General features: G+C 43.0%; 1 protein-coding gene across 6 annotated transcripts in view; it reads left to right on the forward strand.

Annotated features, from left to right (window-relative positions):
* PDZD2 (PDZ domain containing 2) overlaps window positions 1-14,926 on the forward strand; it is a 309,904-nt gene that overhangs the window by 271,919 nt on the left and 23,059 nt on the right. For 5 of the 6 annotated variants that reach the window (XM_075932594.1, XM_075932597.1, XM_075932595.1 and 2 more), the window contains 6 exons: window positions 1,837-1,969; window positions 5,431-5,512; window positions 6,467-6,570; window positions 7,411-7,582; window positions 10,133-10,950; window positions 12,872-13,016. In XM_075932594.1, coding sequence (XP_075788709.1) covers window positions 1,837-1,969; window positions 5,431-5,512; window positions 6,467-6,570; window positions 7,411-7,582; window positions 10,133-10,950; window positions 12,872-13,016 — 1,454 coding nt within the window. The remainder of the gene's footprint in view (window positions 1-1,836; window positions 1,970-5,430; window positions 5,513-6,466; window positions 6,571-7,410; window positions 7,583-10,132; window positions 10,951-12,871; window positions 13,017-14,926) is intronic. The other variant, XM_075932596.1, reaches the window with a different exon arrangement.

Raw genomic sequence — 14,926 nt, forward strand, 5'->3', positions numbered from 1 at the left:
ACTGGAATTCTAGTCCTTTTCCTGCTGAGAGAGGCAGTGAGGAAAAGAGCCTTGTCCACCCAGACCTGTACACAGAGACAGCTCCACAGAAAGGCTGAGAGCAGGGAAAGGCTGGAGCAGAATACCTAGTGCTTCCCCCGCCCTTCCACAGATCTGGAGCATCAATGAGGAGAATGAGGAGTTGGAGTGGGTGGAGCTAGCAGTTAAGTCCCCCCGCCCCCAGTGGGGAAAGAAGCAGAACTGCCCCTCCTCCTCTCCCCCCACCCCCCCCTCCGTGGAGCTATGTTGCATCTCAGGCTGACAGGGCTAGGAGGAGGGGCAGGGAGCAGTATGGCATCTGGGAGCCCCTCCCGCTTCCCTTCTACAGAGCTGCCTGCTGCCATGTACAGGCTTTTGGGGGGAAGTTCTGCCCCTTTCCCTTTTGTGAAGGTCAGTGGGGAAAGAACAAAACTGCCAGCCCTGTCCCACTTCTGCGGTGCTTCTGACAGGGGTGGGGCTTAAGGGGTTCTGCTCCTCTTTTCCCTGCCCTTCCCAATGGGAAAAGGAGAAGAACTCCCAGCTCCTCCTCCCCACTCCTTAGTAGGACGGGAGGCATACAGCCAATCGAGAGAGCCTGAGGGGAGATGTGAGGGGAGCACCTGGTGGCTCTGTTTTATTCTGGTATGTTGTACTGGCTAAAAGTAGCTTGGTGGTAGGGAGTGTACCACTGTGAGTGGTTGACTATATCTGTGCACACCTCCCACTTTTCTAGCTCACTTTTGTTTCTTTGTGAGACATTTTCTTGTCTCGTGAGCAGTTTTTTATTCCATATGGTAAAACTGCGAAGGTGGTTTTGATTTTGGTTTCACAAAAGTCAGATTCTGGCTTTGCAAAACAAGAGAGGGTTTGACTCTAGAGCCTACTTATCTGAGCTTTTGGGGGGGGTGGGGAATTAATCCAAACCTAGTTACGCCTCTCTAAACATGCAAACTATCATAGCAGTGGGGGAAATGCACAACACACACACTTTTCACTTTTTCAACCCAAACAGAGTGGGGACTCTTGAAATCTATTACCTGCCATCAATTGCCATTTGAATTTGTTCCTGGCAGCTAGACTTCTTATGAAAACTACATTTCAACTAATCATCAAAGCTGATTCAAACTAAAAGTGGATTGTATGAAAATGTTAAAGATGTTTTTAATAATCATGGCAAATGCAGTAATATTGCTAGATGGTTATCCTTGTTTTGAATGGTTCCAGATGTCGATATTCCAAAAGCTGTCAAGAGTTAAGAAACTGATATTAATAATTTACAGTCCTGTCACAGAAGAGACATTTCATCAAACATCTTTACCTCAATTTCAAGTGAAAATGAGGTGCCTCTCACCTAATTTTTCTCTAGTTCAAATCTGAAACAGTTTCATATACTCCTACCACATCACAAGCTCCAAATGAATTCTGTTAAAAGGATGCTGGGTGTTTAAGTAATTCAGGATGGTGGTGAGGAATAACCTGTCTGCATATAATGTTTGGCTTCTGTGCTCAGAAAACGATACCTACCACTGGAGCCAAACATTCACTGTCACTCTAGTCTGGAGCAGTCAGAATTATGCATTGATGAAATACGGTGCATCACATCATCAGTAAATGCAAAAAGGAACGTTGGATCCTGCCAGAGTTTCCAGTGGAGTCAAAGGAGTGTCAACAGGCACGTCAATGGGAGCAAGAGCTGGACTGGTTTTTGCCAATCAAATCTCTTCCAGATATGTGTCTTTGAAGAGTCTGGCCACTAGTCAACAGCCCAAATGTTTTATGAGAGACAGATGTGCTAACCGGCTGTATTTCTCTTTCTAGCCGCGGCGACCAGATCCTAGAGGCAGATTCAGTGAGTCTACGCCATGCAGCACTGAGTGAAGCCTATGCCATTCTGAGTGAATGTGGTCCGGGTCCAGTTAGCCTTATCATTAGTCGTCATCCCAATCCCAAGGTGAGGAGAAAACAGCTTCTGATAGCTGCACCTTGCTTTCCTGTGTTCTCACAATCTGGGTGTGAACCTTGGAGAGGTGATGGAGAACTCTTGCATTTTCTCTCCAGGTGACTTCATGGAGTGTTACACATGAAAAACTTAAAGTACAACAAATAGTCTGGTAGCACTTCAAAGGCTAACAAAGTATGTTAGTCTTTAAAGTGCTACCAGGTTATTTGTTATGTTTTAAGTTTTTCCTGTTACAGACTAACTCGGCTACCCCTCTGAAGCTTTTGTTACACGAGTCAGTCCAGATGATTATGATGGTCTCTTATCTTTGAATCCATAGTTGTGTTGGGCCTTTCTTGCTGCGTTGACACTATCCACTAGTTGTAGCTTTAACTAGGCAGGCTTATTTTTCTGTAAAATATTCCAGTTGTCAAGCTCACTAATTTACTTGCAGTTGGACTGTGTGACAAACGTATGAATTTGAAGCTGACAGCATAAATGCTGTACATGTTACCTTTGTTGTTACAATCATGTTGGGTGAAATTGAATTTGAACAGACTGTCATGGATAAATATCAACAGATTGAGTCAATACACGATAATATAATAATGGATCCAGCACTTTTTTATAATGTTAACCTGTCCAGATATCAAGTTTTCCTGTAGAAGAAATGAATCTGTGATGTACTGCTTCTTCAGAATCTGTGCTAGGGGGATTTTAAAATCTCTGCATTTTGAAAGTGTGATGATTTTCAAGCAAATTGCTACTGGTGATGAAAGATACTCCTTTATCCAAACAGTATAGAATAACAACTTATTTTATTTTACCATGCAAAACATTTCATGGGTATATAAAACCTTGTTGGCTGCATAGGAATGAAGTTGGAAAATACTTGTTTTAAGGGGAGCAGGAAAGCTTTGTTTTTTGAATCCCTAACTACAAATGGAAACCTGTTTGAGGCACAAATGCTCTGAATTCTAGTTTGCCTTATTGACCAGAATGATTTGACATTCTTTTCCTGGAGGTGACAGTAATGATATATAGTTTGGGAAAAACTTGTCATGCAAGTTCCATAGGTGGCATTTGTTTTTTTGCAATTCAGATGTACAGATGATGGACACTAATGGGCGTCCACATAAGACTATTGAATGATCACAGCCAGGGCTTCTGATGACTGGAGAAGAGGAGTAGAGCAAGAGGCAGGGAGCTAGAGTTGGGCCCAAAATGTAAGACCAGCAGAACTTCAGAACAAGTCCATGTATTGTGTTGGACAGTGTTGTAGTTCATTCATTGCAGTATTAGAAGGCACACTGTACACATGAACTTGTGGATACCCCAAAATAATTATCCAAGAAGTGCAAACTCTCCTCCTTACCTAATCCTCATTCATTTCAATTGAGTATTGAACAGCCCTTCAACTGTTCCTTGGCTCCTGATCACTCCAGAAGCTGGGGTTGGAATGATTCGTGCTTGGTAATAGGGACTGGGAAATACAATGTGAAGACAGACAGACCTAGGTTGGGCACCCAGGTTTACTAGTGACACTTGAAAATATTGAAATTAAGACCATATTCTGCGCTAGATCTTTCACTCTCCTATGCTTAATATCCCTGGGAAACTGCAGTACCTAGAGGGTATACAGGTAGCTGTGGATTTATACCCCAGCCCACAGATGATAATTGCATTTGTTCCTCTTCACAGAGTAAGTTTGACACGCCTGATGTAGACAAAGCTGAAAAATGAGATCTTGCTGGAATTGGTATTTTGTTTTTATTTCTCCTTGCACAAAAAAGCCATTCTTCATAACAAAAGAATGGCCATACTGGATCAGACCAATGCTCAGTCTAGCCCAGTATCCTGTCTTCTGACCATGGCCAATGCCAGGTGCCCCAATGGGAATGAACAGAACAAGTAATCATCAAGCGATCTGTTTCCTGTCACCCTGTCCCACAAAATGTCGGAACTTCCTGGGACCTTACATGCCCCCTAAACACTGCAGATGAGACAGTAGCCCACAACTCTCAAGCTGGTGCTGGGGAGGGCCCCCAGCAGCTTCACATCACCTTTATGTCCTCTAAATCCTGGTTGCTTCATAATCTGCAGCATAATTCAGAACACTATTGAAGTTACAGCTTCTGTGCATGGCTGTGTATAGACACAACGCTGCCCAGTATTGCCCCACTCCTGTGGCCCTACTTAGCCTCCCCCCCCACACACACACACTCCACTTGTTGGGCTTGCCTTTGGATATCATCTCACCTCCTGCTACATGGAATCCTCCCCTGGCTAGATCCAGGGCTTTTAAGGCATTCAAGACCTGTTACAGAAAATGTTAGGAGCGTGGGTGAGACTCCTCCGCTTCAATGCCATCGCATGGTCTAGAAACAAAGATATTTTTGTTAAGGTTCATGTTGTTTTGGTTCATACATTTTTATATTTAATCCCTCACTTCATCACGCAAAAGCTCCACGGCAAGTTTTGTTACTGAATATACATGCGTCGGTATTTTTATGTATTTCCAAGAAAAATACCACAAAGGTTTTCTTTCTTTTGTTATTGTTAGTGGATGTGGCATTTAATTTATGTTTAAACTGCTGAGTTTGGTAAGGGATAATTCAGCTCTTCTTAGTTCAAAGAGGTTCAGCTTTCTGACCTGTCTTTGAGCTGAGTTATTATAATTCATGTAAAGTTGAGTGAATTGAAATCATATTGGGCATATCTGAAAACAGAAACTTGAGCTGTTCTGTATGCCTGCTTCCCAACAGTTCCAGTTCTAAGACGGCATCTAATGTTTTCTAAAATTTTCTAGAGGGTGAATGTATTGGAATAATCCAGATATTTCAAATGCAGCATGTCACTACAATATATTTTTGTGTGTGGAAAATATTACAGATACTAATTACCAATTGAGTATATATGTATTTTTGTTTGTTTGTTTGGTAAAAGGGGTAGTTAAGAGAAAAGTCAGCTTATATTTCAGAAAGTGTGGCCTTTTCATGTTTTGTATTTAACTTATCTTTTACTGATGGAATATTTTAGACAAATGGCTAATAAGTATTTTTAAAGATTAAGATTTTTGTGCACATATCTATAGAACATCAAGATTACGTGCTACTTAGATAATATTCATGGCATCATAACTTTGCTTTATGAAAGCCTGATGCAACTTTTATATTTAATATTTGTAAATTTAATCTGACACTAAAGACATTTTTGAGTTTGTAGGAGGCTGACTGTAGAAGAGGTATGAGGAAAACCTGTTAAAGAGAGCAGCTCAGGGTCACAGAGGGAGCCTGATTCAGAACTAGGATCAGAACTTGGGAGCTCTTGGATCACGTTTCTTTGCTCACACCTCTAAAACAAGAGTAAATCTTGACTGAATAATGTAATTGTGAGGATCAGTGCTCAGACTCTGATTTTAGCTTCTTATGTTCTACAGCAAACTCACATAATCTCTTTTCTATAAAAATTAGGTTTCTGAACAGGAGATGGATGAAGCAATAGCATGCACCACGCATCGAGAGAGCAAAGATGCTTATTCCCCTCATGTCATAGGTAGCAACATGTTCCTTTTCTATGTTGTCAGATCTGTCCATTATTTTTCATATATGGCAATATTTGCTCTTGTGCTATTGGGATTTTTGCAGTCATAACTACTTTAAACTCCTGTTGAGAAATGTTCCAGAAAACAGTATTAATTAAAAATATTTACATAGCCCATTTCTTTAGCACTGTGTGAAATCTCCATGGCACCAATCACCATAACGTCAGAGCATGGGGAGGTTACTCTTCTATCCTGATCTAAAGGATCAGGTCAGTGTGTTGCATTCTGGGACTGGTAGTTTGCACAGTCCACGTTAAAGACATGCTGCAATGTTCTAATTCGTTTTTAACAAATTAGATATGGCCATTAGACTGCTGGTCGATGTTCCCCATTGCCACTCAGTTGAGTGAAGTTGGGATAGGCCATCAGTGTTTGAAAGTGACATTAGCTGTTTCTAAAATTATACCAATGACAATGAACTTGTAGGAAAATATATGAACTCTAATCACATAATTCCCCTTTTTGCTTCACATTGGAGGGAAGACCAACTATCTGGTTTTCAAAGAGAAATGTTAAGGTTTTTTAAATGAAGCTTATTTACACCAAAATGGCTTTCTGTGAAGAGAGGTGGAGCCATTTTGGAGCAAACATTTGCTGATGACCTCCACTCTCCAATCCTACAGTATGGCTGGAAGCAGCCGGGATGTGATCTTTTACGATAAATTGTGATTCAGATTCCTGGCTTGTGTAAGCTAAGTAACTAAATAGCACCTTACCTGGAAGATGGAGAGAAACTTGAGATGTATTAGAGACTTGTTAAATTAAATAAAACTTGTTTTTAAAGGGACTTAGATGATATGGTGATGAGCACTGTCTAAATATCTAGACAGACTAGTGCTCTGCTTGTTTGTGTACATATTCTGTAGCTTTAATTTTTTGATCTCTAATTGACTCATGTTTAACAGGGGTTCTGCAGAAAAGTCCATCCCCTAGTGTGAAGGCCAAACAGGGAGAGGCCTCATCACCCCTGAGCTGGACAATGAAACGATTCCTGGAGCCAGCAAGTCGGGTAAACAAATTAAAATGCAACACAAAGAGATGATGTTTTAGGATATGCTTTTACCAGAGAATCAGATAGCTCAGAACAAAATATCTGTGCTTCTTCCATATCACCCCTGTGTCATTCTAAGGCGTTCCGTTAGTTAAGCCATACCGCTGCTGCACAGCCATGGTCAGCAATAACAAAGCTCTCATTTAGGTCTGTTCGGCAGATGCTTGTAGGAGTGATCTGCAGTGGGGCTGGCCTGGAAGGCTGTCACCCGAATGAGACCTCCGTCACTTATCAGAACCCCACTTCTTTGTCATGGGCTGTGGTTTGATTTCAGTCTTGTAAAAAATGAGCCCTGCTCAATGATGTGTTCATATTGGCATTGAGGTGGCGAATGGAGTGTGGGCTTTGAAATACGGAATCTGCTAATAAATGACTAACTGGTTTCTGTATGTTGTAATAGTGGTGGAAATTTTTTTCCCTGGGAATGCCAAGTAGGGAATACAGTCAGTCCCAGGGAGGGAGTACAAGGACCTCTAGTCTCTCAATAAAGGAGGGACTTAAAGGGACTCATAAAGGTGAGTGGTTTACCCCTAATTGCTGTGCTGAATACCTGTCTTTACATGTCTGAAAATCAGTGCCCTTTTGGTGCTGAAATGTGGTTTCAGATACCTAACTTCAGCAACCTAAACTTGAAAATGTTGGCCTTTATCTAACTGTGGCTCCATACCCATTTGTAGAACTGGGATATTAAGCTTTGCTGTAGTTACCAATATGTTGAGGCCGAAGTTAGCGATGTTTGGGTGCTGTTCACATAAATAAGCACCAATCACTAGTTTTATTTATTTATTTTCATTTCAGCAGGGATCTGTCAGTTCTGAAACAGAGCTTTCCCAGTACTTTGCACAAGATGGGCCAAGTCAGATGTCATTTTCTGACTTGCTAGTAACAGGCTCCAGTGATGAAGAGCAGCTCCGTCAGAAAAGTGGGAACAGTTCTTTGGATGACAGCTCTCTTCCTCCAAGCAACCCAAGTAAGCTACAGAAATAGAAAGAAATGGCAAGATTATATGTGGAGTAGACATGCATGTGTTATGGTTGCTTTGTAAGTTCAAGAACAGGAGTGTCTGGGGGCAGGAATGTCAGCTAGTACAGTGCTAGCCAATAGGTTGTAATTTGATGCTTCAGAAAATAAAAGGAGTCTAAATGCAATGTGCAAAGTATGTGACTGGATTGCAATTCTGCCTAAGAGAATGAATTCATATTATTGGTTTAGCTGAACAAATCTAAGTTGTTATTACAAGTTAATCAAGCCACTAGTGATCATCTGATTAATTAAATCCGATCAGTCTTAAATAGGGATGTAAGCAAGTAAGCCCAAACTTATCAGGTAGTCGAGTCTGCTACTCAGTCTCTCCTCCCCCTTGCTGCCTCTGTTTCAGAGGCAGCAAGGGGGGAGGGGAACAGGAGCTGGTGCTGGGAGCAGCTGGCTTAAAAGCTGGTTCCCCCCAGCACCATCTCTGCTGCCTCTATCAGAGGCAGCAGCAGGGAGGGTAGGGGAGGCTGCCATGAAGCAGTCTCTGCCTGTGGCCAGCCTGGGCCTCCGCAAACAGGGGCTGCTGCCCAAGCAGCCTTTGTTCGTGGCAGCCAGGGCTGGCGTCTGGCAGGGGTTGCTGGACCTGGCATGAGCCGGGACTGAGCAAACCTGGCTCAGTCCCGGTTCATGCTGGTCCAGGACCGCTGCAGCTCTGCATTTTAAATGTAATAGGAGCCACCTGGCTCTTACTACATTTAAAATGCAGAGCTGCAGTGGTCCCAGCTCTATCCTAACTCATGCCAGTTGGGGTCACACCTGGCTCCTACTACATTTAAACTGCAGAGCTGCAGAGGGGTAGCTCTGGGACCGGCACGAGCCGCTACAGAGAGCCTTCCCGTATCAACTAATCATGTAGTCTATACAAATTGTCAATTACTGACCTCTTAACATCCTTAATCTTAAATATCTGAGGTGCATGAAACTTTATCTTTATACCAGAATACATAGTGTTGCCATAAAATATTTCACGTGTTGTGAGATCTTTCTCCTCTCTATGGTCTATCTGAAATAGTTTGGGTTTTCTTCCATACTGACTCAAGAATCAAATAGGCAAGGGAGAGCAGATGTATTTCTATGCTTCTGAGATAGTGTCTGCATCTGCCAGTTTTGGATTTGGTTTATGTGAAAGACGCTATACAAAAATAGCTTGTATTATATCTATATGAGTATATAATGTATAGGGTTTTTTTTTTAATAAGAAGGGTATGACTAGAATGTCTTAGACCACACAGTCTTTAGAACAGTGGTCACCAACCAGTAGATCAGGATCTCCTGGTAGATCTTGGAGTCTCTGACAGGGGATCCTGACTGGTTTGGCCAAAAGGCTCTCAAGCGCCAGCACTTCAGTTGCCCCTCCCCCTATTGCTGTACACCCCCTGCCCTTTGACTTGGAGCTGCCTCCCACACCCTCGGGAGTTTCCTGCTTACTGTGAAGGGCAGGAGAGGGAGAAGAGGGGTGCTGATGTCAAGGTGGTCCCCCTCCCACCTTTGGGAGCAGCACGGGACGGGGCACAACAGGACTTGGGAGGGAGTTTGCTGACTGCTTGTGGGAGTGGTGCAGGGCCAGGGCAGGGGTGAGCCTGTCTTAGCCCCACTGCACCACCATCCAGGAGCCACTTGAGGTAAACAGTGCCCAGTCGGAGCCCACATCTTGAAACCCTACCCCAGTCATGACCCCCCCCCTCCGGCACCCAAGCCCCTGCCCTAGCCCCGAGCATCCCTGCATCCAAACGCTGTCTCAGAGCCTACACCTAGACCCCTCCCCCCCCCCCCCGGACTCCAACTGCCTGTCCTAAGCTCAGCTCCGAGCCCCTCTCGCACTCCAAATCCCTTAATCGAAGACCAGAGCCTGCACCCCAGCCTGGTGAAAGTGAGGGAGGATGGGGGAGGGAGAGAGGATGGAGTGAGTAGGGGCGGGGCCTCAGAGAAGGGGCACAAAGGAGGCGGGGCCAGGGTATTTGAGTTTGAGGTAGATTGTGGATTGCACTTAAATTCAAAAAGTGATCTCATGGTTAAAAAGGTTAGAGACCCCTGCTTTAGAATGAAACCGATTGTGCTTGTGTTTTGTCTCTGAGCATCTTTCTCTCTCTGTCTCTCACACAGTGAATCGATTAGGTCAGTTCTTTGCATAGATTTAAGCAGAATTGCAATGATTTTCTACTTTTTGAATTTAAAAAATAAATGTGTGTGGGATCCCTGTTCTTCTTGTGGGCACAGTCCTGGTTCAGAAGCAGGCTGAGAATAAAACCAGATATCAGTAAACACTGATAAATCAGGAGACCATCTTTCATCCCTAGTGCTGTTAACAGTAGGTACGCTTTAGAGAGTGAAAGATGTGGGAAAACAGCTCAACCTTTCTATACGGATACAGCAAAAATCCTCTGTTGCAACAAACATGTCTCTTTGTAAAGTGGCTGCTGTAGAATGCTCAGCACAAAACTAGTCAAATAAGCCCAATTAAAAATGTAATAAATTCTTTCTTTTCTAGCTGCTAAAGAAGGAGGAGTGAGCAAAGCAGATAGTCTTGCTTCACCAACCAGTGGAAAGTCACCTGGTCTTTTCAGCAAGCATGTGGAATCTGCCCAACTGGGAAGCCTTAATGGTAGCCCCACATCTGTTCGCAGCCCTCTGCAGAGGCAGAGAAGGGTTGTTTTCTATGATGGTGATGTGAGTGATGAGGATGATTTTGTCAAGCAAGAAGATGCCCACTTCCAAAGGGGCCAGCAGGACAGGAGCCAGACAAACACTGAGGAAGATTCTGCCATCATCATCACTTCTTCCGTTGAAGCTGACGATGAAGGCCAGGATGATGAATTGTCTCGACACACTGGAAGTAAGACAGCTACCCCTGTGTTCAACAGCTCCTTGATGTCTGAGGAGAGTGCCCTGGAGCAAATGACGGACTCTTCCTTCTTTCAAAACAAAGCACTCGATTACTCGGGTATGCCTGAGATTCCTCCTAGTAATCTGGGAGTGAAGGAGCTCCGAGAGGCACAGCTTGACTCTCTGAGATCCCCTAAACTAGAGCACAAAGCAGTCACAAGAGTAAAAAGTATGATGAGTGCTGAGTGCCGCAATCTTCCAAGGCAGAAAATCAAGGAGCACAGTTGTTGTCATAAGCCTCTTGCCAGGACACTTCCACACAGCAAAAAGACTGAACCACCCGACATCCCCAGGCAGAGCAGTGCTGAAACAATAAATCTGCTTCGGAATGAAGATGAATCATTTGGTCTGGATTTGGAAATCCAGACCACTCCCGTGAGAGTTGTGGTAACAGGTTTACGACCAGGCGGAGCTGCTGAAAGGGTAACATTTTAGAAATATGATTCATTTGTGGATGTTTATTCCTGGGTTTCTCTTTGTGGAGATTAATAGTTGATAAGTGAGACATTATACATGCATGCAAACAAGAGATTTACCTCCACTGGAAAGAATGAATGTCTCATTCCTTATCTTTCTAATATGCTATTAAACTAAATGTTTTAGAGACATATTCCTACCCCCACCTGATTTAAGCTTGAAAAAGGTAGCAAGAAAAAAATACCAAAATGAAATAAGACAGATTAGTAATTATTGTTTCAGGGCTCACTACCATTTTTCCACTTCACCAGAAACAAAAAGTTTATGTAAGGAAGAGAGTAATTTAGAAAAATAAAACATTCATGGTAAAATGTACATTGCTTATTAATAAGAAGGAATTGTATTGCAATTTAGGATGTAAACATTTTCTCCTATTTATTTATTTATTTATTTATCTATCTATCTGCTTTGTATTTTATCTGCTTCTTACAGTGGGGATAATTTTATCTGCTTGATGTAGGTACTGAATGCTGACCTTAGGCAAATTGTTCAACTGTATGAAGAATTTTTGTGTGAACATGTGACACAGTGTTCTTAGCTGATTTAGTGAATCTTAACTGTGAGAGAGATGAATGGCAAAGTGGTTTGAACAGGGGTCTGAGTCATGATTCCTGAATCCTGTTCCTATTTCAACCACTGATTTACTATAGAACCATGGGATATATATTTAGCCAATACTAGCTCATTTTTTAAGGCACTGAAAAGATTCAGATTGGCTTAACGGGAGATGAGTACAGCCCCAAGTAACTAGTCAGATACCGAGAGGTGATAACTAGGAGGAAGCACTGCTTGGTGATATCCTAGAGAAACTGTGGTTCATTCAGCCAGAATATCTCTAAAGTGACCACAGCATCATCCTCACACTAATTTCTTTGGGAACCAAGAAACATCACCAATACCGTCATTGACAAGTAGCTGGTCTCTGTGCTGAGTCACAAAGGCTGGGAGGGGCAGTGGCGGATATAAGGCAGGGCAAGCGGGGCAGCTGCCTCAGGCCCTGCGCCGCAATAGGGGGCCCAAATGGCCATTTGAGCTGCTTGCTCCCGCGCGGCGGCCTGGCTGAGCGGCACAGAACTCAGCCGAGTGCCACAGCGGGAGGCAAAGGGCGGCGGGGCAGTGATGTACACGGCCGGGGGTGGGAGGCGAAGGGTGTGACAGAAGCTCCAGGTCCCGCCCCCTGGCGTGTACATCACCACCCCGCCCCCCCTTTGCCTCCCGCTGTGGCGCTCGGTTGAGTTCTATGCCGCTCAGCTGGGACGCTGCACGGGGCCCAAACGGCCATTTGGGCTCCGCGAGTGAGAGGCAGGAGGGGGAGGAGAAAAAGAGAGTGAGGCAGGAGGAGAAGAGAAAGAAAGAGTGAGGTAGGAGGGGGAAGAGACTTAAATACAAATGAAAACTTTTAATGATTAATGCAGAATTTTGTTTAAGAATGACTTACAATATAATTAAAATAAAAATTATCCAACTAAATTAAGTTTCCATCAAATTTACCCAATTCACATTTAATGTGAAAATAGCCTTCAATTTGCACTTTTGTTGCCTTTTTTTTTTCTATTTTTTCTCCAAAGGGGAGCCCCGCGAAATTGTGCTGCCCTGGGCCCCACAAAACTCTCATCCGCTTCTGGGGAGGGGAGGTTCATTTTGTCATCAGTTCCCCCACTTGCTAATCACAAAATGTGTCATTCTGTTCCTCACTGTATTTGTCTGTAAACTGAGTAAAGTAATGCCAGTGGCCTGCCTTCTGTAACCGCTGGGACCTGGGAGCATTGCTTGTAGAACATTTATACTTGTACCACAAGCTATGCGCTCTGCTCCTGTGAGAGAGCCTCTCGAGTATTTACATTCATTTATCTCTGGACCATATTAGGGATCTCCGGGAAAGCTGGCAGTAGGAGATGAGATTTTGTCCATCAACAGTATCCCACTCAGTGGAATGACATACCAGCAAATCTGTCTGTTCATACAGAATCTCCCCATGTCTGTTACACTAGATGTGCAAAAGGCAGTATCAGGTGAGAGCATTTTTTTACTCTTTCACTGTTTGTTTTGAATATGGTAAAAGCTTGATTAGGTGTTTTGCTGACCTGGCATCTAAGATAATTCAGAAAAAAGTGTGTGCGCATTTCATTACAGAATCAGACTTTGTCATTTATAACATGGCATTATAAAGTGCTATTTTCTCACCTTTACAAAACATTTAAAGCTTACATTTAAAATAATAGCTCCAGAATATTTGACTAAAAGGATCTGAATATTTAGAGCAGCTTTCAACCTTCTAATTCAGAAGCAAATTAATTATGGAATTTAATTATGGAAGTATTAAAAAGGGTCACATGTGACATTTAAATTTGCAGTCAATGTCTTGTTGATAAATGACAAGTTAATTTGACTACGCATAAGATAGTCTTGAGCTTTTAAATGTTCTGATTCTTTTAGTCAATTCTGTCTCTGAAAATATGGAGTTTAACTTGCATTTTGTGATCAGATAGTAAAATAATGAAATCCAGGTATTTCCTTAGAAAATCGGAAAGTTCTTATGCTCAGAAAGGAAGTATAAAATAGAAGTGCAGTGCTTGAATCTTGTTGAAATGGCTATTTGCATTTTAGCTGTAAAAGAGTTGTTTCTAATTTAGGTGAAAATGTTGATACCTAGTTATTCCCACTGAAAAGATTTATGCTTATCCTGCAGTATGCTTGTATCCACAATTTAAATGAATTATGCAGTGTGGCAAACAGTGGTTGAAAAGAACAGTAAATGTTGCGCCTTCAGGAGCAGCACTACGTTTGGTTTTATCTTAGCTAAAATACACTCTTCTTTGTTCAGCTGTTAATTCTTAGAGGTCTAACTAGTTTCCAAATGAGTGATGCTTAGACACCAGCTGTTTTTAAGGGTTTTCTGGCAGGCTGGGTGGTCCTGTTCCTAAATCCCTAGGCCAGGGCTGGGGAACCAGATCTAGCCCTCTGCTTAATTTAATCCATTTTGTGGCAAGTCTCCCAGTGTGGGCCAGAACCCCCAAGCCTTTCTACCTCCATGGGTCTGGAACATGAGCGCTGGCTAGCTGGAATGGGAAAAGCCCCGGTATTCTGAGTTGAGTGTGAGTGAGGTTGGTTGGTTTGGTGGTTGATGGTGGTTTTTTGGGGGAGGGGGTTAGTTTTTTTGGGGGGGAGGGTGTTTTTTTTTTGTTTTTGTTTTTTTGCGCTTCTCACCTAGATGCAGCTGAATGAGGCTTGCTTTTGCTTTTTACTTGTGTGTGGCCCCTGACTGAAAGAAGAGTCCCTACCTCTGCCCTAGTCTAGCCTGGGCATTGAGAGGATTCTGGCAGTAGACTTATAGGAGGCTGGCATTCTTCCTAAGAGAACCCTCTGTTTTGCCTGAAAACCCTTCCCAGTTCCTGTACACTTACTCCTTACGCAATCCACCTCTTTGCTGTCATCTGTGATGTAAATGGGCAAACTGGGAGAGGCAGGAGAGTTAGAATGTGCGTGTGGATGAGTGGATGGAGTTCCGGGCAGTTAATAAATTGCTAGTGGGTGGGCTCAATGTTTGAGATGAAAGAGAAGATAACTTTACTCAGAGGCGTAACATGAAGCATATGCATGAGTCCTTGCAGGATCAGAGCCAAAGTAGTTATACATTTCACATCACTCAGTATCTAAGCACCTGTGATTAGTGCACTGGTTTTCAGGTATTCGGTGCAGTTTATTTCAGTCTAGTCCTGTATATTTCTCCTCTTTGTTGTAGGGTTAATGCAAAGGAACACAGCTAAGCCCAACTGGCTGTGTTCTTACACTTTAAAATGTAAATGGGATACTAACCATTAAAGTTAAGAATTAAACAAATCACAAGTACTAATTAAAAATGAGTTTCCCCCCTACCTACATTATCCTGATCCAGCTGGAATGTGATTATTTCTAGAAATTG

The sequence above is a fragment of the Pelodiscus sinensis genome, chromosome 6 (assembly GCF_049634645.1).
Source record: "Pelodiscus sinensis isolate JC-2024 chromosome 6, ASM4963464v1, whole genome shotgun sequence".
NCBI classification, from domain to species: Eukaryota; Metazoa; Chordata; order Testudines; family Trionychidae; genus Pelodiscus; species Pelodiscus sinensis.